The sequence below is a fragment of the Molothrus aeneus genome, unplaced genomic scaffold (genome assembly GCF_037042795.1).
Source record: "Molothrus aeneus isolate 106 unplaced genomic scaffold, BPBGC_Maene_1.0 scaffold_30, whole genome shotgun sequence".
NCBI classification, from domain to species: Eukaryota; Metazoa; Chordata; class Aves; order Passeriformes; family Icteridae; genus Molothrus; species Molothrus aeneus.
In genome coordinates, this window is record NW_027098964.1 from 4,625,492 (window position 1) to 4,653,479 (window position 27,988).

General features: G+C 53.6%; 1 protein-coding gene across 1 annotated transcript; it reads right to left on the minus strand.

The window, feature by feature from the left end:
• Positions 1-333: 333 nt before the first annotated feature.
• On the minus strand, positions 334-27,975 carry KHSRP (KH-type splicing regulatory protein). The gene is given in 22 exon segments (XM_066570260.1): positions 334-877; positions 1,996-2,162; positions 2,754-2,819; positions 4,251-4,311; positions 4,313-4,443; positions 5,523-5,611; positions 5,710-5,828; positions 6,906-7,066; positions 7,195-7,336; positions 10,079-10,179; positions 11,741-11,843; positions 14,152-14,250; positions 14,413-14,511; positions 16,293-16,461; positions 18,513-18,570; positions 18,677-18,748; positions 19,781-19,830; positions 21,413-21,452; positions 24,756-24,794; positions 24,891-24,999; positions 27,368-27,650; positions 27,887-27,975. Coding segments are annotated over 22 exon segments (2,256 nt in total). The 3' UTR covers positions 334-868.
• Between the last annotated feature and the right edge of the window lie 13 nt (positions 27,976-27,988).

Consider the following 27,988-nt stretch of genomic DNA (forward strand, 5'->3'; position numbering starts at 1 on the left):
TAAAAACTTCTTGTTGAGCCTTCGGCAGGCGCCGATCTCCAGAACCTTCCAGAACCTTCCGGAGCCTTCCGGAACGACACGGACACGGCAAAGGGGGGGGGGGGGGAGGAGCAGGGAGGGGAGGGGGGCGACCGGGGGGGGGAGGGGAACCCCTGGGAGGGGGGGGGGAATTTGGGGGGATTTGGGGACCCCCCCAGGGGAATTTTGGGGGGTCCTGAGGGGGATTTGGGGGTCCTGAGTGGGGGAATTTTGGGGGGTCCCAGGGGGTTTGGGGACCCTCTTTGGGGGTGGGGGGTGGTTGGGGGGATTTGGGGACCCCCCCAGGGGAATTTTGGGGGTTCCTGAGGGGTCCCCGGGGGATTTGGGGGAGATTTTGGGGGAGATTTTGGGGGGGGGGTTTGGGGACCCCCAGTGGGAGATTTTGGGGGGGTCCCAGGGGATTTGGGGACCCCCCCCCCCCAAGGGGAATTTGGGGGGGTTCTGGGGGGGTTTGGGGACCTCGTGAGGGGAATTTTGGGGAAATTTGGGGACCCCCAAAGGGAATTTTGGGGGGAATTTGGGGGGGGGTCCCAGGGGGATTTTGGGGACCCCCAGGGAGGAATTGGGGGGGAATTTGGGGGTCCCTGGGGGGGATTTTGGGGGTCCCCATGGGATTTTTTGGGGGGGGTCCCCAGTGGCTCCCAGGAATGTTCCAGCGGCTCCGGGGGGGAGGGGAGGGGAATTTTTGGGGGGATTTTGGGCATTTTTGGGGTTTTTTTTTTGGAGGTTGGGGGGGGAGGGGATTTTTGGGGTGCCCCTCCCCCTCCGGCCGCTCCCATAAAAACAAAAGGGGAGGGGGGTGGGGGAGGGGCGACAGATGGGGGAGGGGTCACTGAGCCTGTGGGGGAGGGGAGGGGGAGGATGAGGGGGGACCCCAAAAATCCCCTGGGGGGAATTGGGGGGTCCCGGGGGGGGATTTTGGGGTAATTTTGGGGGTTTTGGGGAGGGGATTCTGGGGGTATTTTGGGGTTATTTTGGGGTATTTTGGGTAATTTTGGGGTTTTTTTGGGAGGGACTCTGGGGGTATTTTGGGGTAATTTTTGGGGTTTTTTGGGGATTTTTTTGCTATTTTGGGGTTATTTTTTGGGTAATTTGGGGGTTTTTTGGGGGGGGATTCTGGGAGTATTTGGGGGTTATTTTTGGGGTAATTTTGGGGGTATTTTTTGGGGGTTTCGGGGGTATTTTTAGGGCTATTTCTGGGGCGTTTTTGGCCTGGTTTTGGGGTATTTTGGGCTATTTTTGGGCTATTTTTGGGCTAATTTCGGGCTATTTTGGGGTCCCTTACCTGCTGTCCCTGCTGGGCGGGCGGGGGCGGTTTTGGGCTATTTTCACACGTATTTCTCGGGTATTTTTAGGGCTATTTTAGGGCTATTTTTGGGCTATTTTTGGGCTATTTTTGTGCCATTTTTGGGCTAATTTCGGGCTATTTTTGGGGGCCCTTACCTGCTGTCCCTGCTGGGCGGGCGGGGGCGGTTTTGGGGCAGTTTTTGAGCTATTTCTCGGGTATTTTTTGGGCTATTTCTCGGCTATTTTTAGGGCTATTTCTGGGATATTTTAGGGCTATTTTAGGGCTATTTTTTCGCTATTTTTGGGCTAATTTCAGGCTATTTTTGGTCCCTTACCTGCTGTCCCTGCTGGGCGGGCGGGGGCGGTTTTGGGGTGGTTTTGGGGCAGTTTTTGGGCTATTTCTCGGCTATTTTTAGGGCTATTTCTGGGCTATTTTAGGGCTATTTTTTCGCTATTTTTGTGCCATTTTTGGGCTAATTTCAGGCTATTTTTGGGCCCTTACCTGCTGTCCCTGCTGGGTGGGCGGGGGCGGTTTTGGGGCAGTTTTTGGGCTATTTCTCGGCTATTTTTAGGCCTATTTCTGGGGCGTTTTTGGCCTGGTTTTGTGCTATTTTAGGGCTATTTTTGTGCCATTTTTGGGCTAATTTCGGGCTATTTTTGGGCCCTTACCTGCTGTCCCTGCTGGGCGGGCGGGGGCGGCCCCGCTGGCCCCGCCGGCCCCGGGCTCTGGCCGTAGTACGCCGCCTGCTGTCTGTAGTACTCGGCCCAGGCCGCGCTGTAGTCGGGCTGGGGGCCGGGGGGAGCCCCGGGACCCCCCCCCGAGGCCACCTGGGCGGCTGGGGGGGCACAGGGGGAGGGGAGGGGTCAGAGGTCACCGACGCCCCCCAAAAATGGGGATTTGGGGCAGTTCAGGAGCCGCAAATGAGCCCAAAATGGGCTCTGAGGGGGGGGGGGGGAGGGGGGCAAAAATCAGCCCAGGGTGGGGGTGGGTGGGGGGGTTGGGGGGGTTTGGGGATTTTGGGAGGGGATTTTGGGGGTTTTGAGGGGGATTTTGGGGTTTTTGGGAGGGGATTTTGGGATTTTTGAGGGGGGATTTTGGGGTTCGGGGGCATTTGGGGATTTTTGAGGGGGATTTTGGGGTTTTGGGGAGGGGATTTTGGGGATTTTTGAGGGGGATTTTTGGGTTTTGGGGGGGGTTTGGGAATGGGATTTTGGGGAATGGGATTTTTGAGGGGGATTTTGGGTTTGGGGGCATTTGGGGACTTTTGAGGGGGATTTTGGGGTTTTGAGAAGCATTTTGGGTTTTGAGCAGGATTTTGGGTTTTGAGGAGCATTTTGGGGTTTTAAGGAGCATTTTGGGGTTTAAGGAGCATTTTGGGGTTTTGAGGAGCATTTTGGGGTTTTGAGGAGCATTTTGGGGTTCTCACCCTGTTTTTTGTAATATTCCTCCCAGGCCTTGGTGTGGGGGGCCCCCGGCTGCTGCGGCTGCTGGCCTGGGGGGGCAGGGGGGCTCACCTGGGGTGGATTTGGGGTCCCTGGGGTGGATTTGGGGTCCCTGGGTTGGGTTCTGGGGTCCCCAGGGGCGGATTTGGGGTCCCTGGGGTGGGTTTGGGGTCCACATGGGGCAAATTTGGGGTCTCCAGGGGCAAATTTGGGGTCCCATGGGGCAGTTTTGGGGTCCCCTGGGGTGGATTTGGGGTCTCTGGGGTGGATTTGGGGTCTCCAGGGGCAAATTTGGGGTCCCATGGGGCAGTTTTGGGGTCTCCAGGGGCATATTTGGGGTCCCTGGCGTGGATTTGGGGTGAATCTGGAAAGCCCAGGCTGAACTTTGGGGTGAATTTTTGGGTGAATTTTGAAGACCTCAGACTGAAATTTGGGGTAAATTTTGGGCTGGATTTCGAGGACTCCAGACTCAATTTTTGGGTGAATTTTGAGGACCCCAGCCTGAGTTTTGGGTGAATTTTGGGCTGAATTTTGGGGTGAATTTCGAGGACCCCAGACCTGATTTTAGGCTGGATTTTGGGCTGGATTTTGGGCACTTCCAGGTGCATTCAGACCCCCCAAACCCCCCAAACCCCCCGATTTCGGGGTTCCTCACCCAGTTTCTTGTAGTGAACCCAGGGTGGATTTTGGGCACTCAGACCCCCCAAAAAGGCCCCGATTTCGGGGTTCCTCACCCAGTTTCTTGTAGTACAACCAAGGAGAACCCAGGGTGCACTCAGACCCCCCAAAAGGCCCCAAACCCCCCCCAAACCCCCCAATTTCGGGGTTCCTCACCCAGTTTCTTGTAGTGAACCCAGGGTGGATTTGGGGCACTCAGACCCCCCCAAACCCCTCAAAACTCCCCGATTTCGGGGTTCCTCACCCAGTTTCTTGTAGTACAACCAAGGACAACCCAGGGTGGATTTTGGGCACTCAGACCCCCCCAAACTCCCCCAAACCCCCCCGATTTCGGGGTTCCTCACCCAGTTTCTTGTAGTGAACCCAGGGTGGATTTTGGGCACTCAGACCCCCCAAAAGGCCCCGATTTCGGGGTTCCTCACCCAGTTTCTTGTAGTACAACCAAGGAACACCCAGGGTGCACTCAGACCCCCCCAAACCCCCCGATTTCGGGGTTCCTCACCCAGTTTCTTGTAGTGAACCCAGGGTGCATTCAGACCCCCCAAAAGGCCCCAAACCCCCCCAAAAAGGCCCCGATTTCGGGGTTCCTCACCCAGTTTCTTGTAGTACAACCAAGGAGAACCCAGGGTGCACTCAGACGCCCCCAAACACCCCCCAAACCCCCCCCAAACCCCCCGATTTCGGGGTTCCTCACCCAGTTTCTTGTAGTACAACCATGGACAACCCAGGGTGGATTTTGGGCACTCAGACCCCCCCAAAAGGCCCCAAACCCCTCAAAACTCCCCGATTTCGGGGTTCCTCACCCAGTTTCTTGTAGTACTCCTCCCAGGCCTTGGTGTAGTCGGCCTGGCCGGCGGGGGGGGGGCTGGGGGGGCTCTCCCTGCACGGGGGGGGCGGCGGGCGGGGGCTGCCCGGCCACGGGCCCCGGGCCCTGCTGGTAGTAGTGCGAGTAGTAGGCGGCCCAGGCCGCGTTGGGGTCCGGGGCCGGCGCCTTGCCTGGGGGGGCCCCAAAAAGAACACAGAGTTAGTCGGGGGGGGCCCCCAAAAAATTGGGGGGGTTTTTAAGCGTTTTAGAACGGCAAAAAAATTGGGATTTTTAGCCCCAAAATTCGGGATTTCTAGCCCTAAAATTCGGGATTTTTACCCCAAAATTTGGGATTTTTAGCCCCCAAAATTCGGGATTTTTATCCCCAAAATTTGGGATTTTTACCTCCAAAATTTGAGATTTTTACCCCAAAATTTGGGACTTTTACCCCTAAAATTTGGGATTTGTACCCCTAAAATTTGGGATTTGTACCCCTAAAATTCGGGATTTCTATCCCCAAAATTTGGGATTTTTACCTGTAAAATTCGGGATTTTTACCCCTAAAATTTGGGATTTTTAGCATTTTGCGACAGCAAAAAAATTGGGATTTTTATGGTTGTATAAGCCCTAAAATTCGGGATTTTTAGCCCCAAAATTCGGGATTTTTAGCCCCAAAATTCGGGATTTTTACCCCTAAAATTCGGGATTTTTAGCCCCAAAATTCGGGATTTTTACCTGTAAATTTTGGGATTTTTACCCCAAAATTCGGGATTTTTACTCCTAAAATTGGGGATTTCTATCTCCAAAATTTGGGATTTGTACCCCTAAAATTTGGGATTTTTACCCCCAAAATTCGGGATTTCTATCCCCAAAATTTGGGATTTTTACCCCCAAAATTTGGGATTTCTATCCCCAAAATTTGGGATTTTTACCCCTAAAATTCGAGATTTTTACCCCAAAATTTGGGATTTCTATCCCCAAAATTCGGGATTTTTAGCCCCAAAATTTGGGATTTTTACCCCAAAATTTGGGATTTTAACCCGATTTTAACCTTTTTATAATCCCCCAAACCTCAAATCCCCCCCCCCCCCAAAAAACCCCAAAAAACCCCAAATCCCCCCCAACCTTTAGGAGATATTTTAGGATATACCCAAGCCCCACCCCCAAAATCCCAAACCCCAACCCAAGGGGGGTTCCCCAAACTCCTCCCAAACCCTTTTAGGGGGTCCCCCAAAATTCGGGGACCCCCCAAAAACCCCCAAATACTCACTGGGGTCGTGTGGGGCTGGCGGCTGCCACTGGGGGTACGCGTTCCCCCAACCCTGGGGCGGGTACTGGTGTGGGGGGGGGTCCCCCAGGGCTGGAAAATTTGGGGTTCAAAGGATCAGATTTAGGATTTTGGGGGGGTTTTTAGGGGTTTTTTGGGGGTTCACCCCCATAAAAAGGGGGGTACTCACTGTGGGGGGGCTCCGGGGGGGCCCTGGTTGAAGGGTCCGGGGTTGAAGGGTCCCATGGGGCCGGCGGGGCCGGGGGGACCCCCGGGACCGGGGCCGGGGCCAACGGGGCACAGAGGGCCCTGGAGGGGGAAAAATGGGGGTTCAGGGGGTGTGGGGGACACCAGGAGGGGTTTGGGGGTCCCCAGGAGGGTTTTAGGGTCAGGGGAAGTTTTGGGGTCCGGGGAAGTTTTGGGGTTCCCCCACTGGGGGATTTTGGGACAGGCTGCAGTACCAGATTTTCCCCACCGGAGGGCGACACTGAAATCCCGCAAATTTCGTGATTTTGGGGGGAATTTTTGGGGGGGATTTTTGGGGGGGATTTGGGGTCTCCCCAGCAGGGTTTTAGGTCAGGGCTGGGGTTTTGGGGTCCCCTCAGGAGGGTTTTGGGGTCCCCCTGTGGGATTTTGGGTAGGTTGCAGTACCAGATTTTCCCCACCGGAGGGCGACACTTCAATTCCGCAAATTTTGGGATTTTTTTGGGGGTTTTCTTCGGATTTTTTGGGATTTTTGGGGGGTTTTCTTGGATTTTTAGGATTATTTGGGGGGATTATGGGATTTTTTAGGGGGGATTTAGGGGAATTTTGGGGTCCCCCCGTGGGATTTTGGGTAGGTTGCAGTACCAGATTTTCCCCACCGGAGGGCGACACTCAAGTCACGCAAATTTTGGGATTTTTGGGGGGATTTAGGGGATTTTGGGTAGGTTGCAGTACCAGATTTTCCCCACCAGAGGGCGACACTAAAATCCTGCAAATTTCGTCATTTTTGGGGGGATTTTCTTGGAAGATTTGGGGCAGGTCTGGGGTCCCCCATTGGGATTTTGGGGTCCCCCAGGAGAATTTTGGGGTCCCCCATTGGGACTTTGGGCAGGTTGCAGTACCACATTTCCCCACCAGAGGGCGACGCTCAAATCCCGCAAATTTCGTGATTTTTGGGGGATTTTTTTTGGGGCCGATTTGTGGCGATTTTGGGGTCCCCCATTGGAATTCTGGACAGGCTGCAGTACCACATTTCCCCACCAGAGGGCGACACTCAAATCCCACAAATTTCATCATTTTTGGGTGGATTTTTTTGGGGATTTTTTTGGGGCCGATTTGTGGCGATTTTGGGGTCCCCCTCCCCATATTTTTTTTTTTTTTTTTTTTTGGGGTGCCCCCCACCTCGATTTTCTCCTCGATGAGCTGCTTGGCGTGGTCGATCTGCTGGGGGGTGCCGCGGATGACGAAGAGTTTGAAGTTGGGGTCCCCGTTGGGGGGCAGCTGCCTCGAGATCTCCACGAACGCCCCCGTCTGTTGGTTGATGGCCTTGACGTTCTCACCCCCTAAAAACCCCAAAAATAAATGAAATTATTTGGTTTAAAAAAGGGTCACCCCCAAACACGATCCAAGGGATTTTTGGGGTTCGGGAATTTTTTTTTTGGGGAGGGGTCTCGGGGGTCTCTCTCCTCACCTCTGCCGATGACCAGGCCGCATTTGTGGGTGGGGATGGAAAAAGTCATTTCCCCGCCGGGGGGGCCCCAAGTGCCCTGAGCCCGGCCCCGACCGCGTCCCCCCGGGGGCAGCCCCGGCCCGGGGGGTCCTGGGGGGCCGCTCTGTGAGGGGGGAGGGAGGGGGGGTGTCAGAGAGGGGTGGGACCCCCCTCAAAATAGGGGAGGGGGGACACACCCCAAAAAAATATAAAATAGCGTTGGGATAGGTGTGAAATTATTGAATAACACCTTTAAAATAATCCTAAAATATCCCAAAAATACCCCAAAAATAGCGTTGGGATAGGTGTGAAATTATTGGATAGCATCTTTAAAATAATCCTAAAATATCCCAAAAATACCCCAAAAATAGCGTTGGAATAGTTGTGAAATTAATGGATAGCATCTTTAAAATAATCCTAAAATATCCTTAAAATACCCCAAAAATAGCGTTGGAATAGGTGTGAAATTATTGAATAGCATCTCGAAAATAATCCTAAAATATCCCAAAAATACCCCAAAAATAGCGTTGGGATAGGTGTGAAATTATTGGATAGCATCTCGAAAATAATCCTAAAATATCCTTAAAATACCCCAAAAATAGCGTTGGAATAGGTGTGAAATTATTGAATAGCATCTCTAAAATGATCCTAAAATATCCTTAAAGTACCCCAAAAAATAAAAATAAAATAGCGTTGGAATAGGTGTGAAATTATTGAATAGCATCTCTAAAATAATCCTAAAATATCCTTAAAGTACCCCAAAAAAATAAAATAGTGTTGAAATAGTTGTGAAATTATTGAATGGCATCTTTAAAATAATCCTAAAATATCCTTAAAGTACCCCAAAAAATCTTTCTAAAATAGCTGGGAAACAGCCCTAAAACAGTCCCAAAAAATCCCTAAAACAGCCTCAAAAACCCAACCCTAAACCAGCCCTAAAATTGCCCCACAAACGGCCCCAAAACAGCCCTAAAACAACCCCAAAACCGGCCCAAAACCGGCCCCAAAAAATCCCAAAATCCAGGCCTAGACCAGCCTTAAACCCAGCCCTAAAATGGCCCTAAAACACCCCAAAACCAGCCCCCAAAAATCCCTAAAACAGCCTCAAATAACCAGCCCTAAACCAGCCCTAAACCGGCCCAAAAAACCCCCAAAAAATCCCTAAAACGGCCCCAAAAAATCCCTAAAACAGCCCCCAAAAAATCCCAAAAAATCCTTAAAAAGGCCCCAAAACCAACCCAAAAATGGCCCTAAAACGGCCCCAAAAAATCCCTAAAACAGCCCCAAAAAATCCCTAAAACAGCCCCCAAAGAACCCCAAAAAATCCCTAAAAAGGCCCCAAAAACCAACCCAAAAATGGCCCTAAAACGGCCCCAAAAACCCCCCGAAAATCCCTAAAACGGCCCAAAAACCCCAACTCAAAAATGGCCCTAAAACGGCCCCAAAAAATCCCTAAAACAGCCCCCAAAGAACCCCAAAAAATCCCTAAAAAGGCCCCAAAATCTAACCCAAAAATGGCCCTAAAACGGCCCCAAAAAATCCCTAAAACGGCCCCAAAAAATCCCTAAAACAGCCCCCAAAGAACCCCAAAAAATCCCTAAAACGGCCCCAAAATCTAACCCAAAAATGGCCCTAAAACGGCCCCAAAAAATCCTTAAAAAGGCCCCCAAAAAATCCCAAAAGATCCTTAAAAAGGCCCCAAAAACCAACCCAAAAATGGCCCTAAAACGGCCCCGAAAACCCCCCAAAAATCCCTAAAACGGCCCCGAAAACCCCAAAAAATCCCTGAAATGGCCTCAAAAAAACCAACCCAAAAATGGCCCTAAAACGGCCTCAAAAAAAACCCAAAAAATCCCAAAAAAATCCCTAAAAAATCCCTAAAAAGGCCCCAAAAAACCACCCCAAAACCGGCCCTAAAGCAACCCCTGAGCCCACCCCAGAGCCCCCTCCCCAACTGAAGCCCCCTCCCCAAATTCCCCCACCCTCTATAGGGAATCATTGCAGGATTCAGCCGCCCCAAATCCCCCTCCCCACCCCAGAGCCCCCTCCCCAAATTCCCCAAATTCCCCAAATCCCCCAAATTCCCCCACCCTCTATAGGAAATCATTGGGGGGTTCCTCCACCCCAAAGCCCCCTCCCCAAATTCCCCAAATCCCCCTCCCCAATTCACCCTGAGCTCATTGATGATCCCCTGACCCCAGAGCCCCCTCCCCATTTGAAGCCCCCTCCCCAAATTACCCTGAGGCTCTGCAGCAGCTCATTGATGATCCCCTGACCCCAAAACCCCCTCCCCACCCCAAAGCCCCCTCCCCAAATTCCCCAAATTCCCCCAACCTCTATAGGAAATCATTGGGGGGTTCCTCCACCCCAGAGCCCCCTCCCCATTTGAAGCCCCCTCCCCAATTCACCCTGGGCTCGTTGATGATCCCCTGAGCCTGAAGCCCCCTCCCCATTTGAAGCCCCCTCCCCAATTCACCCTGGGCTCGTTGATGATCCCCTGAGCCCAGAGCCCCCTCCCCAATCGCAGCCCCCTCCCCAATTCCCCCTCAGGCTCTGCAGCAGCTCCTTGATGATCCCCTGAGCCTGAAGCCCCCTCCCCAGGGTGAAGCCCCCTCCCCAATTCACCCTCAGGCTCTGCAGCAGCTCGTTGATGATCCCCTGAGCCTGAAGCCCCCTCCCCAGGGTGAAGCCCCCTCCCCAATTCACCCTGAGGCTCTGCAGCAGCTCGTTGATGATCCCCTGAGCCCAGAGCCCCCTCCCCAATTGCAGCCCCCTCCCCAATTCACCCTGAGGCTCTGCAGCAGCTCGTTGATGATCCCCTGACCCTGAAGCCCCCTCCCCAATCGCAGCCCCCTCCCCAATTCACCCTGAGGCTCTGCAGCAGCTCGTTGATGATCCTGGCCGCGTGCTCGCAGCGCTCGGGGGGTCCCATGATGTGAGCGATTTTCTCCGGCCCCGTTCCATCATCTGGGGATGGGGGGGAATTTGGGGAGGGGGCTTCAGGTTGGGGATGCCTTAATCCCCCTCCTCAAATTGCCCAAAGGTGTCTCCTCAAATTCCTCAAAGCCCCCTCCTCAAATTCCCCCAGCAAATTCCCCAAATTCTCACCCTGAGGCAAGGGGGGGATTTGGGGAGGGGGCTTCAATTGGGGAGGGGGCTTCAGGCTGGGGATCCTCAAAGACCCCTCCTCAAATTCCCTCAGCAAATTCCTCAAATCCCCCAAATCCCCCTCCCCAAATTCCTCAAATCCCCCTCCTCAAATTCCCCTCCCCAAATTCCCCGAATCCCCCTCCCCAAATTCCCCGAATCCCCCTCCTCAAATCCTCCAAATCCCCCTCCCCAATTTCCCCTCACTCCCAGCATCGCCCAAAGCCTTCAATAAATGGAGAGGGGTCTGGAATTTGAGGAGGGGTCTGGAATTCTGGAATTTGGGGAGGGGTCTCCATTTGGGGATTGGTCTCCATTTGAGGAGGGGTCTGGAATTCAGGAATTTGAGGATTGGTCCCAATTTGGGGAGGGGTCCCCATTTAGGGATTGGTCTCTATTTTGGGGTGGGTTCTCCATTTTGGGTCAGGGTCCCCAATGTGGGGAGGGGTCTGGAATTCAGGAATTTGGGGAGGGGTCCCCATTTGGGGAGGGGGTCTCAATTTGGAGATTGGTCTCCATTTGAGGAGGGGTCTGGAATTCAGGAGTTTGAGGATTGATCCCCATTTTGAGGAGAGGTCCCCATGTGGGACGGGGTCCCCATTTGGGTGGGGGTCCCCATTGTGGGTGGGGGGCCCCATTTGGGTGGGGGTCCCCAATTTGGGGAGTGATCCCCATTTTGGGATTGGTCCCATTTGAGGATTGGTCCCAATTTGGGGCTTGGTCCCAATTTGGGTGGGGGTCCCCAATTTGGGTGGGGGTCCCCATTGTGGGTCGGGGTCCCAATTTGGGGAGTGATCCCCATTTTGGGATTGGTCCCATTTGGGGCTTGGTCCCAAGTGGGGCTTGGTCCCAATTTGGGTGGGGGTCCCCATTGTGGGTGGGGGTCCCCATTTGGGTGGGGGTCCCCAATTTGGGGAGTGATCCCCATTTAGGGATTGGTCCCCATTTGGGGCTTGGTCCCAATTTGGGTGGGGGTCCCCATTTTAGGTGGGGGTCCCCATTTTGGGATTGGTCCCATTTGAGGATTGGTCCCATTTGGGGTGGGGTCCCCATTTTGGGATTGGTCCCCATTTGGGTGGGGGTCCCCAATTTGGGTGGGGCTCCCCATGTGGGTGGGGGTCCCCATTTGGGGCAGGGTCCCCATTGTGGGTGGGGGTCCCCATTTGGGTGGGGGTCCCCATTTTGGGTGGGGGTCCCCATTGTGGGTGGGGGTCCCCATGTGGGTGGGGCTCCCCATTTGGGGCAGGGTCCCCAATGTGGGTGGGGGTCCCCATTTGGGTGGGGGTCCCCATTTTGGGATTGGTCCCATTTGAGTGGGGGTCCCCATGTGGGTCGGGCTCCCCATTTGGGTGGGGGTCCCCATTGTGGGTGGGGGTCCCACCTTGCTTGAACTGGATGCGCACCCCGGCGTCGTTCTGGATCTTTTTGATCATTTCCCCCGAGCGGCCGATGACGACCCCGACCGAGTGACGCGGCACCGGCACCTGGGAACGGGGAAATTGGGGGATTTTGGGAAAATTCGGGGGTTTTGGGAAAATTCGGGGGTTTTGGGGAGGGGGCTCAAGGCCAGGACCCCCCCCATGAAAATATAAATGGGGAGGGGGGAAAAAAAATGGGGGGTTTGGGGGGGGGAAATGGGATTTTTGGGGAGTATTTCAGGTGATTGTGGGGGATTTTTGGGGTGAAAAAGGGGAATTTGGGGGGATTTTTGGGGGGATTTTTGGGGGGATTTTTGAGGTGAAAAAGGGGATTTTGGGGGGATTTTTGGGGGATTTTTGGGGTGATAAAAGGGGAATTTTGGGGGGATTTTTTGGGGGAAAAAGGGGATTTTTGGGGGGATTTTTGGGGGGATTTTTGGGGTGAAAAAGGGGAATTTTGGGGGGGATTTTTGGGGGATTTTTGGGGTGAAAAAGGGGAATTTTTGGGGGATTTTTGGGGGGATTTTTGGGGGATTTTTGGGGTGAAAAAGGGGATTTTTGGGGGGGATTTTTGGGGTGAAAAAGGGGAATTTTGGGGGGATTTTTGGGGGGATTTTTGGGGTGATAAAAGGGGATTTTTGGGGTGAAAAAGGGGAATTTTGGGGGGATTTTTGGGGTGATAAAAGGGGAATTTTTGGGGGGATTTTTGGGGTGAAAAAGGGGAATTTTGGGGGGATTTTTGGGGTGATAAAAGGGGATTTTTGGGGGGATTTTTGGGGGGATTTTTGGGGGGAAAAAGGGGAATTTTGGGGGGATTTTTGGGGTGAAAAAGGGGAATTTTGGGGGGATTTTTGGGGGGATTTTTGGGGTGATAAAAGGGGAATTTTTGGGGGATTTTTGGGGGGGATTTTTGAGGTGAAAAAGGGGATTTTGGGGGATTTTTGGGGGGATTTTGGGGTGAAAAAGGGGAATTTTGGGGGGATTTTTGGGGTGATTTTCGGCTGATTTTTGGGATGAAAAAGGGGATTTTTGGGGGGATTTTTGGGGAACATTTCAGGTATTTTTGGGGTGATAAAAGGGGATTTTTGGGGGGATTTTTGGGCTGATTTTTGGTGTGAAAACAGGGATTTTGGGGTGATTTTTAGGGTGATTTTGGGGTGATTTTTGGGGTGAAAAGGGGGATATTTGGGGTGATTTTGGGGCGATTTTTGGGGGGATTTTTGGGGAACATTTCAGGTAATTTGGGAGCGATTTTGGGCTGATTTTGGGGCTGATTTTTGGGCTGATTTTTGGGGTGAAAAAGGGGATTTTGGGGTGATTTTTGTGGCGATTTTTGGGCTGATTTTTGGGGTGAAAAAAGGGATTTTGGGGGTGATTTTTTGGGGGATTTTTGGGGTGAAAAAAGGGGTTTTGGGGGTGATTTTTTGGGGGATTTTGAGGATGAAAAAAGGGATTTTTGGGCTGATTTTTGGGGCACATTTCAGGTATTTTTGGGCTGATTTATGGGGTGAAAAAAGGAATTTTTGGGGCGATTTTTGGGCTGATTTTTGGGGTGATTTTTGGGGTGATTTTGGGGTGAAAAGGGGGATATTTGGGGTGATTTTGGGGCGATTTTTGGGGGGATTTTTGGGGAACATTTCAGGTGATTTTGGGCTGATTTTGGGGGGGATTTTTGGGGAACATTTCAGGTAATTTGGGAGCGATTTTGGACTGATTTTGGGGCTGATTTTGGGGCTGATTTTTGGGCTGATTTTGGGGTGATTTTTGGGGTGAAAAAAGGATTTTTTGGGGTGATTTTGGGGGCGATTTTGGGGTGATTTTTGGGGAACAGTTCAGGGAATTTCGGGATGATTTTGGGGTGAAAAAGGGGATTTTGGGGGTGATTTTTGGGCTGATTTTGGGGTGATTTTTGGGGTGAAAAGGGTGATTTTTGTGGCGATTTTTGTGACGATTTTTGGGGCGATTTTTGGGCTGAAAAAAGGGATTTTTGGGCTGATTTTTGGGGCACACTTCAGGTATTTTTGGGCTGATTTTGGGCTGATTTTTGGGGTGAAAAAAGGGATTTTGGGGGGATTTTTGGAGAATATTTTAGGTAATTTTGGGGGGATTTTTGGGGGGATTTTTGGGGGGGCAATTTTTGGGGTGAAAAGGGGGATTTTTGGGCTGATTTTTGGGCTAAAAAAGGGATTTTTGGGCTGATTTTTGGGGTGAAAAAAGGGATTTTGGGCTGATTTTTGGGGGGATTTTGAGGATGAAAAAAGGGATTTTTGGGCTGATTTTTGGGGCGCATCTCAGGTATTTTTGGGCTGATTTTTGGGGAACATCTCAGGTATTTTTGGGCTGATTTTGGGGGTGTTTTTGGGGCGTCACTCACGTCGATTCCCCCTCCCAGGCGCGCCCCGTAGTCCGAGCGGTCGCCGAAGCCGCCCTGGTCGCGCTCCCTCAGGATGTCCAGCACCATCTCACAGGCTTGCTGGGAATGGGGGGGTTTGGGGTGAAAACCCCGGATTTTGGGGTTTTTTGGGGTTTTTTTGGGGTTTTTTTTTGGGGTTTTTTGGGGTTTTTTGGGGGTTTTTTTGGGGTTTTTTTTGGGTTTTTTTGGGGTTTTTTGGGGTTTTTTTGGGGTTTTCCTCACCTGCACCTTGTAGGGCTCCCCGATGATGCGCAGGGGTTTGTCCACGTTGGTGTTTTGGGAACCGTCTTGGATCAGGATCATCTTCACCCCCGCGCGCTCCTGGAGCGGGGAGAGGGTGAGGACAGAGCCCAGAAATACCCAGGGACACAAAAAATACCCAGGGATATCAAAAATTACTCAGGGAGGCCAAAAATTACCCAGGGACGCCAAAATATAAACCAGGGACACCAAAAATACCCAGGGACACAAAAAAATTAAACCAGGGACACCAAAAATAAACCAGGGATCCCAAAAATTACCCAGGGACACAAAAACCTAAAGCAGGTATCCAAAAAATACCCAGGGACACCAAAAAATACCCAGGGACACAAAAATATAAACCAGGTAACAAAAAATACCCAGGGACACCAAAATATAAACCAGGGCTCCCCAAAAAATAAACCAGGGACACCAAAAAATAAACCAGGGACACCAAAAAATAAACCAGGGATCCAAAAAAAAAAAAAAAAAAATAATCCCAAAAATTACCCAGGGACACCAAAACATTACCCAGGGAGAAAAAAAAAGGACAAACAGGGATCAAAAAATACCCAGGGACACCAAAAAATAAACCAGGGAGACCAAAAAATACCCAGGGACACCAAAATATAAACCAGGGACACCAAAAGTGGTGAGAAATCCCCCAAAAAACCACCCAGGGACCCAAAAAACCACCCAGGGACCCCAAAAAATACCCAGGGACACAAAAAAATACCCAGGGACACCAAAAAATACCCAGGGACACACAGACCAAAAAATAAAGCCGGGACACCAAAAATACCCAGGGACACCAAAAAAGAAAGCAGGGACCCCAAAAGTGGTGAGAAATCCCCCAAAAAAACCACCCAGGGACCCCAAAACATCCCCAAATCCCCCCCAAATCTCCCTTAAACTTCCCCAAATTCACCTTAAACCTCCCTAAATCCCCTCGAAACCTCCCTAAACCCCCGCAAATGCTGTGCCCAGGTGATTTAGGCGCGCACCTGGAGCTGCCCGATGGTCTCGCCGCCCTTGCCGATGACCAGACCTATTCTAAACCACCCCAAATCCCCTCTAAGCCCCCCTAAATCCCCTCTAAACCTCCCGAAATCCCGTGCCCAGGTGATTTAGGCGCACATCTGGAGCTGCCTGATGGTCTCGCCGCCCTTGCTGATGACCAGCCCCGTTCTAACCTCCCCAAATCCCCCCGAAACCTCCCCAAATCCCCTCTAAACCTCCCCAAACCCCCAGCCAAAGGGATTTAGGTGCACCTGGAGCTCCTTGATGGTCTCCCCAATGACCAGCCCCGTTCCAAACCTCCCTAAACCTCCCCAGATCCCCAGCCAAGGTGATTTAGGCGCGCACCTGGAGCTGTTTGATGGTCTCGTCGCCCTTGTTGATGACCAGCCCCATTCTAACGTCCCTAAATCCCCTCGAAACCTCCCTAAACCTCCCCAAACCCCCCCAAAAAGCCCAGCCAAGGTGATTTAGGCACACACCTGGAGCTGTTTGATGGTCTCCCCGATAACCAGCCCTATTCTAACATCCCTAAATCCCCTCTAAGCCCCCCTAAATCCCCTCTAAACCTCCCCAAACCCCCAGCCAAGGTGATTTAGGCGCGCACCTGGAGCTGTTTGATGGTCTCGCCGCCCTTGTTGATGACCAGCCCCATTCCAAACTCCCTAAATCCCCTCGAAACCTCCCTAAACCTCCCCAAATCCCCCCCAGATCCCCAGCCAAGGTGATTTAGGCGCGCACCTGGAGCTGTTTGATGGTCTCCCCGATAACCAGCCCTATTCTAACATCCCTAAATCCCCTCTAAACCTCCCCAAACCCCCAGCCAAGGTGATTTAGGCGCGCACCTGGAGCTGTTTGATGGTCTCGCCGCCCTTGCCGATGACCAGCCCGGCCTTGCCCGCGGGGATCATCAGCTCCTGCACGCTCCCGTTGCCGTTGGCGGCGTCGGGGAAGGGCCCCGGGGGTCCCCCCCGGCCTCGGGACACGATCTCATCCAGCAGGGCCTTGGCCTTCCTGGCCGAGGGGGTTTGGGATCATTGGGGGGTTTGGGGGGGATTTGGGGGCGTTTAGAGGGAATTTGGGGGGGATCTGAGGGGATTCAAGGAGGTTTGGGGGGGTTTAGAGGGGATTTTGGGGGGATTTGGGTGCATTCTGTCATCCAGCAGGGCCTTGGCCTTCCTGGCCGAGGGGGTTTGGGATCATTGGGGGGTTTGGGGGGGATTTGAGGCAGTTTGGGGAGGTTTAGGGGGGATCTTGGGGCCCCCAAAGCAAATTTTGGGCTCCCCAAACCCAAATTTCAGGCTCCTAAACCCACTTTTGGGCTCCCCGACCCCAATTTCAGGGCCCCCAAACCAAATTTTGGGGTCCCCACCCCCAATTTTAAGCTCCCCAATCCCAATTTTGGGCTCCCAAACCCCCTTTCAGGCTCCTAAACCCACTTTTAGGGCCCCCAACCCCACTTTTATGCACCCCAAACCCACTTTTAGGGCCCCCAGAGCCATTTTAGGCTCCCCAATCCCAATTTCGAGGCCCACAACCCCAATTTCAGGCTCCTAAATCCACTTTTAGGCTCCCCAATCCCAATTTCAGGGCCCCCAAACCCAATTTTAAGCTCCCCAAACCCCAATTTCAGGCTCCTAAATCCCCTTTTCAGGCTCCCAAACCCAATTTTGGGGTCCTAAATCCAATTTTAGCCTCCCAATCCCAATTTCAGAGTCCCCAAACCCAATTTCAGGCACCCCAAACCCCAATTTCAGTGTCCCAAATCCCAATTTCAGGCTCCTAAATCCCCTTTCAGGCACCCAAACCCCAATTTCAGGCTCCTAAATCCCCTTTTCAGGCTCCCAAACCCAATTTTGAGGTCCCTAAATCCAATTTTGGGGCCCCCAACCCCAATTTCAGGCTCCTAAACCCAATTTGAAGCTCCCCAACCCCAATTTCAGGCTCCTAAATCCCCTTTTCAGGCTCCCAAACCCAATTTTGGGGTCCTAAATCCAATTTTAGCCTCCCAATCCCAATTTCAGAGTCCCCAATCCCAATTTCAGGCTCCTAAATCCCCTTTCAGGCGCCCAAACCCCAATTTCAGGCTCCTAAATCCCTTTCCAGGCTCCCAAACCCAATTTCAGAGTCCCCAAACCCAATTTCAGGCACCCCAAACCCCAATTTCAGTGTCCCAAACCCCAATTTCAGGCTCCTAAATCCCCTTTTCAGGCTCCCAAACCCAATTTTGAGGTCCCTAAATCCAATTTTGGGGCCCCCAATCCCAATTTCAGGCTCCCAAACCCAATTTTAAGCTCCCCAATCCCAATTTCAGGCTCCCAAACCCAATTTTAAGCTCCCCAAACCCCCTTTTGGGGCTCCTAAATCCACTTTTAGGGCCCCCAGTCCCAATTTCAGGCTCCTAAATCCCCTTTCAGGCTCCTAAATCCACTTTTAGGCTCCCCAACCCCAATTTCTGGCTCCCAAACCCAATTTTAAGCTCCCCAAACCCCAATTTCAGGCTCCTAAACCCAATTTCGGGCACCCCAACCCCAATTTCAGGCTCCTAAATCCCCTTGTCAGGCTCCCAAACCCAATTTCGGGCACCCCAAACCCAATTTCAGGCTCCTAAACCCAATTTGAAGCTCCCCAAACCCCCTTTCGGGGCTCCTAAATCCAATTTCGGGCACCCCAACCCCAATTTCGGGCACCCCAACCCCAATTTTGGGCACCCCAACCCCAATTTCAGGCTCCTAAATCCCTTTCCAGGCTCCCAAACCCAATTTTGAGGTCCCTAAATCCAATTTTGGGGCCCCTAAACCCAATTTTGGGGCACCCAAACCCAATTTCGGGCACCCCAAACCCAATTTTGGGGCCCCCAACCCCAATTTCAGGCTCCTAAATCCCCTTGTCAGGCTCCCAAACCCAATTTTGGGGCCCCCAACCCCAATTTCAGGCTCCTAAATCCCCTTGTCAGGCTCCCAAACCCAATTTTGAGGTCCCTAAATCCAATTTTGGGGCCCCCAACCCCAATTTCAGGCTCCTAAACCCCCTTGTCAGGCTCCCAAAGCCCTTGGGCGACTCACTGCACGGCCTCGGGGGCGCCGGTCAGGGACACGCTGCGCTCGGGCAGGCCGCCGCTGTCTGGGCACACAAAGTGGGGGTTCAGGGCCCCGCCCCCCGCGTTTTTGGGGGGTTTTTGGGCCCCTCTGGGATGGGGGGGTCAGGGAGGGTTTGGGGTCCCCCATACCTGGGGAAATCTGCACTTTGCAGCCCGAGTCCTGCTGGATTTTGTTGATTTGTTCCCCCCCTCGGCCGATGACTGAAGGGGAAAGTTTGGGGTTTAAAGGGTGGGGGGGGGGGGGTCCCCAAAATTTCACAAAGTTTTGGGGTCGCCCCCAAAATCCCTCCCAAAATTCCTCCCAAAATTCCCCTCAAAATCCCCCTCAAAATCCCCAAAATCCCCCTCAAAATCCCCAAATCCCCCCACAAATGGGGTTTGGGGGGGTCCCCAAAATCCCCACAAAGTTTTGGGGTCGCCCCCAAAATTCCTCCCAAAATCCCCCTCAAAATCCCCCTCAAAATCCCCAAAATTCCCACCCCAAAAACCCCAAAAATGGGGTTTAGAGGGGGGTCCCCAAAATCCCCACAAAGTTTTGGGGTTGCCCCCAAAATTCCTCCCAAAATTCCTCCCAAAATCCCCCTCAAAAACCCCAAAACCAACCCCAAAATGGGGTTTGGGGGGGGTCCCCAAAATCCCCCAAATTCCTGGGACCCCCAAACCTCAAACCCCCCAAAATCCCCCTCAAAAACCCCAAATGACCCCAAAAACTCATCCCAAACCCCCCCCAAAATTGGGGTTATGGGGGGGTCCCCAAAATCCCACAAAGTTTTGGGGTCACCCCAGAAATTTTTGGGATCGTTCCAAACCTCAAATCCCCCAAAATTCCCCTCAAAATCCCCAAAATTCCCACCCCAAAAGCCCCAAAACCAACCCCAAAAAGGGGTTTAGAGGGGGGTCCCCAAAATCCCCACAAAGTTTTGGGGTCACCCCATAAATTCTTGGGATCATCCCAAACCCCAAATTCCTCCCAAAATCCCCCTCAAAAGCCTCAAATCCTCCCCAAAAACTCATCCCAAGTCCCCCCAAAATTGGGGTTTGGGGGGGGTCCCCAAAATCCCCCCAAAATCCCCCCAAAACCCCCCAAAATCCCCCAAATCCCCCCAAAATCCCCCCAAAATCCCCCCAAAACCCCCCAAAATCCCTCAAAAATCCCCAAACCCCCCAAAATCCCCCCAAAATCCCCCAAAACCCCCCAAAATCCCCCAAATCCCCCAAACCCCCGGCACTCACTGAGGCCGACCATCCCGTCAGGAACCCGGTACTCCTCGGTCACCGTCGTCCTGGGGCCGCCAAAAACCCCATAAGAACCCCATAAACCCCACAAGAACCCCATAAGAACCCCATAAATCCCCATAAACACCCCATAAACACCCCATAAACACCCCATAAACACCCCATACATACCCCATAAGAACCCCATACATACCCCATAAGAACCCCATAAGAACCCCATAAGAACCCCATAAGAACCCCATAAATCCCCATAAGAACCCCATAAGAACCCCATAAGAACCCCATACATACCCCATAAGAACCCCATAAGAACCCCATAAGAACCCCATAAGAACCCCATAAATCCCCATAAGAACCCCATAAGAACCCCATAAGAACCCCATAAATCCCCAAAAACACTCCATAAATATCCCAAAAACCCCATAAAAACCCCATAAATCACCCAAAAACCCCATAAGAACCCCAAAAACCCCCCATAACCCCCCATAAATCCCCCAAAAACCCCATAAGAACCCCATAAATCCCCAAAAACACTCCATAAATATCCCAAGAACCCCATAAGAACCCCATAAGAACCCCATAAGAACCCCATAAGAACCCCAAAAACCCCATCAAAACCCCATCAATCCCCAAAAACACTCCATAAATATCCCCAAAACCCCATAAATACCCCATAAATCCTCAAAAACACTCCCAAAAACCCCATAAAAACCCCATAAAAACCCCATAAAAACCCCATAAATCGCCCAAAACCCCCACAAATGCCTCAAGAAAAGCCCATAAATGCCCCCCCAAAACCCCCATAAAAACCCCATAACCCCCACAAAAACCCCCCAAAAAACTCATAAAAACCCCATACCCTCCCCAAACCCCCAAAACCCCACAAATCCCCTCCAAAACCCCATAAACCCTCCCCCAAAACCCTCCCCCAATCCCATAAACCCCCCCCAAAAACCCCATAAAAACCTCCATAAAAACCCCATAAAACCCCCCAAAAACCCCCAAAAAACCCCAAACTCCCCGAAAATTCCCATAAATCCCCCAAACCCCATAAAAAACCCCATAAATCCCCCAAACCCCATAAGAACCCCATAAACCCCCCAAAACCCCATAAGAACCCCATAAGAACCCCATAAGAACCCCATAAATCCCCCCAAAAACCCCATAAGAACCCCATAAATACCCCAAAAACACTCCATATGTATCCCCAAAACCCCATAAATACCCCATAAATGCCCCCCCAAAACCCCCATAAAAACCCCATAACCCCCACAAAACCCCCCAAAACCCCATAACGCCCCCCAAAAACCCCCCAAAAACCCCATAACCCCCCAAACCCCCAAAAACCCATAAAAACCCCATACCCTCCCCAAACCCCCCAAAACCCCACAAATCCCCTCCAAAACCCCACAAACCCTCCCCCAAAACCCTCCCCAAATCCCATAAACCCCCCAAAAAACCCCATAAAAACCTCCATAAAAACCCCATAAAACCCCCCCAAAAACCCCAAAAACCCCCAAAAAACCCCAAAAACCCCCAAACCCCCCCAAATTCCCATAAATCCCCCAAACCCCATAAAAACCCCATAAAACCCCATTAAAACCCCAAATGCCCCGGCGGACCCCGTACCTGGCAGGGGGGTGCAGGGGCCCCATCGGTGCCGGCAGCGCTGGGGGGGGAACCTGAGCCCTCCGAGGGGGTCCCCAAAACTGGGGGGACCCCAAAATCCCCCCAAAATCCCCCCAAAATCCCCCCAAAATCCCCCCAAAATCCCCCAAATTGGGGTGAACCGAAAACCCCCAAAATCCCCCCCAAAATCCCCCCAAAATCCCCAAATTCGGGTGACCCAAAACCCCCAAAGTCCCCCCAAAATCCCCCCAAAAAACCCCCAAATCCCCACCCCAAACCTGAGCCCTCCGAGGGGGTCCCCAAAACTGGGGGGACCCCAAAATCCCCCCCAAAATCCCCCCAAAATTCCTCCCAAAATCCCCCAAATTGGGGTGACCCCAAAATCCCCCCCAAAATCCCCCCCAAAATCCCCTAAAACTGGGGGGACCCCAAACCCCCCCCCAAAATCCCCCCCAAAATCCCCAAATTGGGGTGACCCCAAAACCCCCAAAAATCCCAAAGTCCCCCCAAAATCCCCCCCAAAATCCCCCAATTGGGGTGACCCGAAAACCCCCAAAGTCCCCCCAAAATCCCCCCAAAAAAACCCCAAAATCCCCACCCCAAACCTGAGCCCTCCGAGGGGGTCCCCAAAACTGGGGGGACCCCAAAATCCCCCCAAAATCCCCCAAAACCCCCCCCAAAATCCCCCCCAAAATCCCCCCCAAATTCCCCCGAAATCCCCCCCAAAATCCCCCAAAATCCCCCCCAAAATCCCCCAAACTGGGGGGACCCCAAAACCCCCAAAATCCCAAATCCCCCCCAAAATCCCCCCAAAATCCCCAAATTGGGGTGACTCCAAAACCCCCAAAATCCCCACCCCAACCCTGGGGTGACCCCAAAACCCCCAAAATCCCAAATCCCCCCAAAACTGGGGTGACCCCAAAATCCCCAATGTCCCCAAATTTGGGTAACCCCAAAATCCCCCCAAAACCTCCTCAAACCTTTCCCGGAACCCCAAATTCCCCTTTGGGAACCCCCAAAAACCTCTGAAGAACCCCAAAACCTCCCCGGGACCCCCAAAAATCCTTTTGAGGACCCCCAAAAATCCTTTGGGGACCCCAAATTTCCCCAGGGACCCCCCCAAAATCTCCCCAGGACCCCCCAAAATCCCTTTGGGACATTTCACAGCGCCCCCTCCTGGCCACAAACCCGGTACTGCAGGAACCCCAAAAAACCTTTTGGGGACCCCAAATCCCTTCAGGACCCCCCAAAATCCCTCTGGGAACCCCAAAATTATTTCAGGACCCCTCAATCCCTCTGGGAACCCCAAAATCACTTTAAGACCCCTCAAATCCCTTTGGGAACTCCCAAAACCTTCCCCCGGGACACCCCAAAAATGCTTTGGGGACCCCCAAAAATCCCTCAAGGAACCCCAAAATCCCTTCAGGGACCCCCCCAAATTCCCTCTGGGAACCCTGAAAACACTTCAGGACCCCCCCAAAATCCCTTCAAAACCCCCTCAAACCTTTCCCAGAACCCCAAAACCCCTTTGGGGACCCCAAATCCCTTTGGGACATTTTCACAGCGCCCCCTCCTGGCCACAACCCGGTACTGCAGGACCCCCCAAAATCCCTCTGAGAACCCCAAAACCCCCTTTCAGGACCCCCCAAATCCCTTCAGGACCCCCCAAAACCCCTTCAGGACCCCCCCAAAATCCCTCTGAGAACCCCAAAACCCCTTCAGGACCCCCCAAAACCCCTCTGAGAACCCCAAACCCCCTTCAGGACCCCCCAAATCCCTTCAGGACCCCCCAAACCCCCTTCAGGACCCCCCAAAATCCCTCTGAGAACCCCAAAACCCCTTCAGGACCCCCCAAAACCCCTTCAGGACCCCCCAAAATCCCTCTGAGAACCCCAAAACCCCTTCAGGACCCCCCAAAACCCTTCAGGACCCCCCAAACCCCTTCAGGACCCCCCAAAATCCCTCTGAGAACCCCAAAACCCCTTCAGGACCCCCCAAACCCCCTTCAGGACCCCCAAAATCCCTCTGAGAACCCCAAAACCCCTCTGAGACCCCAAAACCCCTTCAGGACCCCCCAAATCCCTTCAGGACCCCCCAAAACCCCTCTGAGAACCCCAAACCCCCTTCAGGACCCCCCAAAACCCCTTCAGGACCCCCCAAAACCCCTCTGAGAACCCCAAAACCCCTTCAGGACCCCCCAAAATCCCTCTGAGAACCCCAAAACCCCTTCAGGGACCCCCCAAAACCCTTCAGGACCCCCCAAACCCCTTCAGGACCCCCCAAAATCCCTCTGAGAACCCCAAAACCCCTTCAAGGACCCCCCAAACCCCCTTCAGGACCCCCCAAAATCCCTCTGAGAACCCCAAAACCCCTCTGAGAACCCCAAAACCCCTTCAGGACCCCCCAAATCCCTTCAGGACCCCCCAAAACCCCTCTGAGAACCCCAAACCCCCTTCAGGACCCCCCAAAACCCCTTCAGGACCCCCCAAAATCCCTCTGAGAACCCCAAAACCCCTTCAGGACCCCCCAAAACCCCTTCAGGACCCCCCCAAAACCCTTCAGGACCCCCCAAACCCCTTCAGGACCCCCCAAAATCCCTCTGAGAACCCCAAAACCCTTCAGGACCCCCCAAAACCCCTCTGAGAACCCCAAACCCCCTTCAGGACCCCCCAAAACCCCTCTGAGAACCCCAAAACCCCTCTGAGAACCCCAAAACCCCTTCAGGACCCCCCAAACCCCCTTCAGGACCCCCCAAAACCCCTCTGAGAACCCCAAAACCCCTTCAGGACCCCCAAAACCCCTTCAGGACCCCCCAAAATCCCTCTGAGAACCCCAAAACCCCTTCAGGACCCCCCAAACCCCCTTCAGGACCCCCCAAAACCCCCTCTGAGAACCCCAAAACCCTTCAGGACCCCCCAAACCCCCTTCAGGACCCCCCAAAACCCCTCTGAGAACCCCAAACCCCCTTCAGGACCCCCCAAAACCCCTCTGAGAACCCCAAAACCCCTCTGAGAACCCCAAAACCCCTTCAGGACCCCCCAAACCCCCTTCAGGACCCCCAAAACCCCTCTGAGAACCCCAAAACCCCTTCAGGACCCCCCAAAAACCCCTTCAGGACCCCCCAAAATCCCTCTGAGAACCCCAAAACCCCTTCAGGACCCCCCAAACCCCCTTCAGGACCCCCCAAAACCCCTCTGAGAACCCCAAAACCCTTCAGGACCCCCCAAACCCCCTTCAGGACCCCCCAAAACCCCTCTGAGAAACCCCAAAACCCCTTCAGGACCCCCCAAAACCCCTCTGAGAACCCCAAAAACCCCTTCAGGACCCCCCAAACCCCACTCACCTTCCCCCTGTGCCGCCAGTTTCTTGCTCTCGGGCTGATCTGGGGGTGCAGATTTTGGGGTTGGGGACCCCTCCTTTGCCCCCCTTACCCAAATGTTGGGGTCCCCCCGGGTTTTGGGGTGCGGTTCCCCCTCACCTCCATCCTCCAGCTGCCGTTTTTGCCCCCCAAAAGCCCCAAAATCGGGGGGGGGGGCGTTGTTGTTGGGCACGGGCGGGGCCGCGTCCCCCCCGATTTTGGCCGCGATCTGAGGGGGGCAAAAGGGAAATTTGGGGGGGTTGAGAAACCCGAAAAGGAGCAAAATCACCCCAAAATCCTCTCCTGAAAAAGTCCAGGTTTTAGGGATATGTAGGAGATAAAAAAGAAAGGAAATTGCAGCGAAATTGCCCCAAAATCACCCCAAAATTGCTTTAAAATGCTCCTAAATCCCACAAAATCACCCCAAAATTACCCCAAAATCCCACAAAATTACCCCAAAATCCCCCTAAATCCCACAAAATGCCCCTAAATCCCACAAACTCACCCCGAAACTGCAATTAAATACCACAAAATGCCCCTAAATCCCATAAAATCACCCCGAAATTGCAATTAAATCCCACAAAATGCCCCTAAATCCCAAAAATGCCCCTAAATCCCACAAAATGCCTCAAATTACTCCAAAGTGTCCCTAAATAACCTCAAAATCCCCCCAAATTCCACAATATCGCCCCAAAATCAGCCCTAAATTGTCCCTAAATTGGTCAAAATTTCCCTAAATTTGCCCAAAATGCCCCTAAACCCCACAAAATGACCCCAAAATGCTCCTAAATCCCACAAAATGACCCCATAATGCCCCTAAATCACCTCAAAATCCCCTCAGGATCTTTGAAACTGTTCCCACCCCCCCCCAAATCCTCCCCAAATTTTGGGAACCCCCGAAAAATCCCACCCTGACCCCCTTAAACCCTCAGGACCCCCCAAAATCCCCTCAGGACCCCCCAAAATTCCCCAAAACCCCTCAGGAACCCCCGAAACCCCCTCAGGATCCCCCAAATTCCACTCAAAACCCCTCAGGACCCCCCAAAATCATCCCCTGACCCCTCAGGGCCCACCCAGGACCCCCCAAAAACCCCTCAGGCTCCCCTAAAATCTCTCCCAAACCCTTCGGGACCCCCTAAATCCCCTCAGAATTTCCCCCAAATCCCCCCAGGACCCCCAAATCCCCCTCAGGACCCCAAAAAACCCCCCAGGACCACCCAAACTCCCCCCAAACCCCCTCAAAACTCCCTGAATCCCCCTCAGAACCCCCAAATCCCCCTCAGAACCTCTCAGGACCCCCAAATCCCCCTCAGGACCTCTCAGGACCCCCAAATCCCCCTCAAAACTCCCCAAATCCCCCTCAGAAACCCCCAAAACCCCCTCAGGGCCCCCCAAATCCCCCTCAGAACCCCCAAATTCCCTCAGGACCTCTCAGGACCCCCCATAACCCTTCAGGACCCCCCAAAATTCACCCCAAACCCCACAAATTCCCCTCAGAAACCCCCAAAGACCCCTCAGGACCGCCCAAAACCCCCTCAGAACCTTTCAGGATGCCCCAAAACCCCCTCATAACCCCCCAAAATCCCTCCCTGACTCCTTTGAAACCCCTCAGGATCCCCCACACCCCCTCAGGATCCCTCCCAGACCCCCCATAACCCTTCAGGACCCCCAAAATTCCCCTCGAACCCCACAAATCCCCTCAAAACTCCCCAAATCCCCCTCAGAAACCCTTAAAGACCCCTCAGGCCTCCCCAAAATTGCCCCTGAACCCCCAAATCCCCCTCAAAAACTCCCCAAATTCCCCTCAGAAACCCCCCAAAGACCCCTCAGGACCCCCCACATCCCCCTCAGAACCTCTCAGGACCCCCAACATCCCCCTCAGGACCCCCCAAAAATGCCCTTGAACCCCACAAAGACCCCTCAGGAATCCCCAAATGCCCTTCAGAACCTCTCAGGTCCCCAAAACCCCCTCAGGACCCCCCAAAATTGCCCTTGAACCCCACAAAGACCCCTCAGGAATCCCCAAATTCCCCTCCGAACCTCTCAGGACTCCCCATAACCCTTCAGGACCCCCCAAAACTCCCCCCGAACCCCACAAATTCCCTCAAAACTCCCCAAATTCCCCTCAGAAACCCCCAAGACCCCTCAGGACTCCCCAAATTCCCCCCAAAACCACTCAGGACCCCCCAAAATTTCCTCCCCTCCCAAATTCGTCCTGTCCGGAGTGAGCGAAACCCCCTGCCCACCCCTTGGTCCATTAGCGCACCCATTAATTCCCTAAATTCCGCTAATTAATCACGCTAATTAATAAAATTAACGGCACAATTACGGTAAAGGGCCCTCAATCCCCATAATTACGGTATCGTGAGGGGAAAGGAAAAAAAACCGGGAACGGGAAGGGCGGGAAAATCGTGAGGGGGGGTCCCGGTGACGGGGGGGAGGGGCGACCTCCCCCTCCCCCCCTCCCCTCACGACCCCCCGGTGTGGGGGGGGAGGGGTGGGGGAGGGGCCTTACCGGGAATGTGGGGGCGGGGGAGGCTCGGGGGGGATCCCCGGTACCTCCCTCGCTTTCCCCTCCGCCCCTCCGAGCCCCTCACCTGGCGAGCTCGCTGCACCGCGTCGGCGAACGCGTCTTTCCTCCCCGTCCCTCCGCCACCTCCGCCACCGCCGCCGCCTCCGCCGCCGCCTCCGCCACCGCTGCCGCCTCCTCCTCCTCCTCCTCCCGGGCCGGCCCCGGGCCCGGCTGAGGGAGGGGCGGAGGGAGCGGCCCCCGGTTGAGGCGGAGGGGGCGGCGCGGGCCGAACTCGGACATGGCGGAGGCGGCGACGGGAACGGGCCGCGCTCGCCTCAGGCCGCGCGGGGCAGGCTGGGAGGCCCCGCCTTCACCGGAGGAGCGTGACCAATCAGCTCGCGTATTCGTGCTGACTGACAGACGGTTCACCCAATCACACACTGAGGACAGAGCGCGGCGGCCAATGGGAGGAAGGAAGGAGCCGGCGCGCTGCGATTGAGGGGTGTTGCGGTGAGTGACAGGGCGGAGAACCAATTGAAAAGCAGAGATGGGAGCGGGGTGTGGGCGGGACTCAGGGAGCGCGGCCAATCAGCGCAAGGTAGACCCCGCGAGACGCCGCGATTGGTGGAGGAAGCGGAAATCACGAAAAAGGCGGGGCGAGAACTGATTGACGTTTTCCTTAACCAATAGCATGCGGCGCTATCCC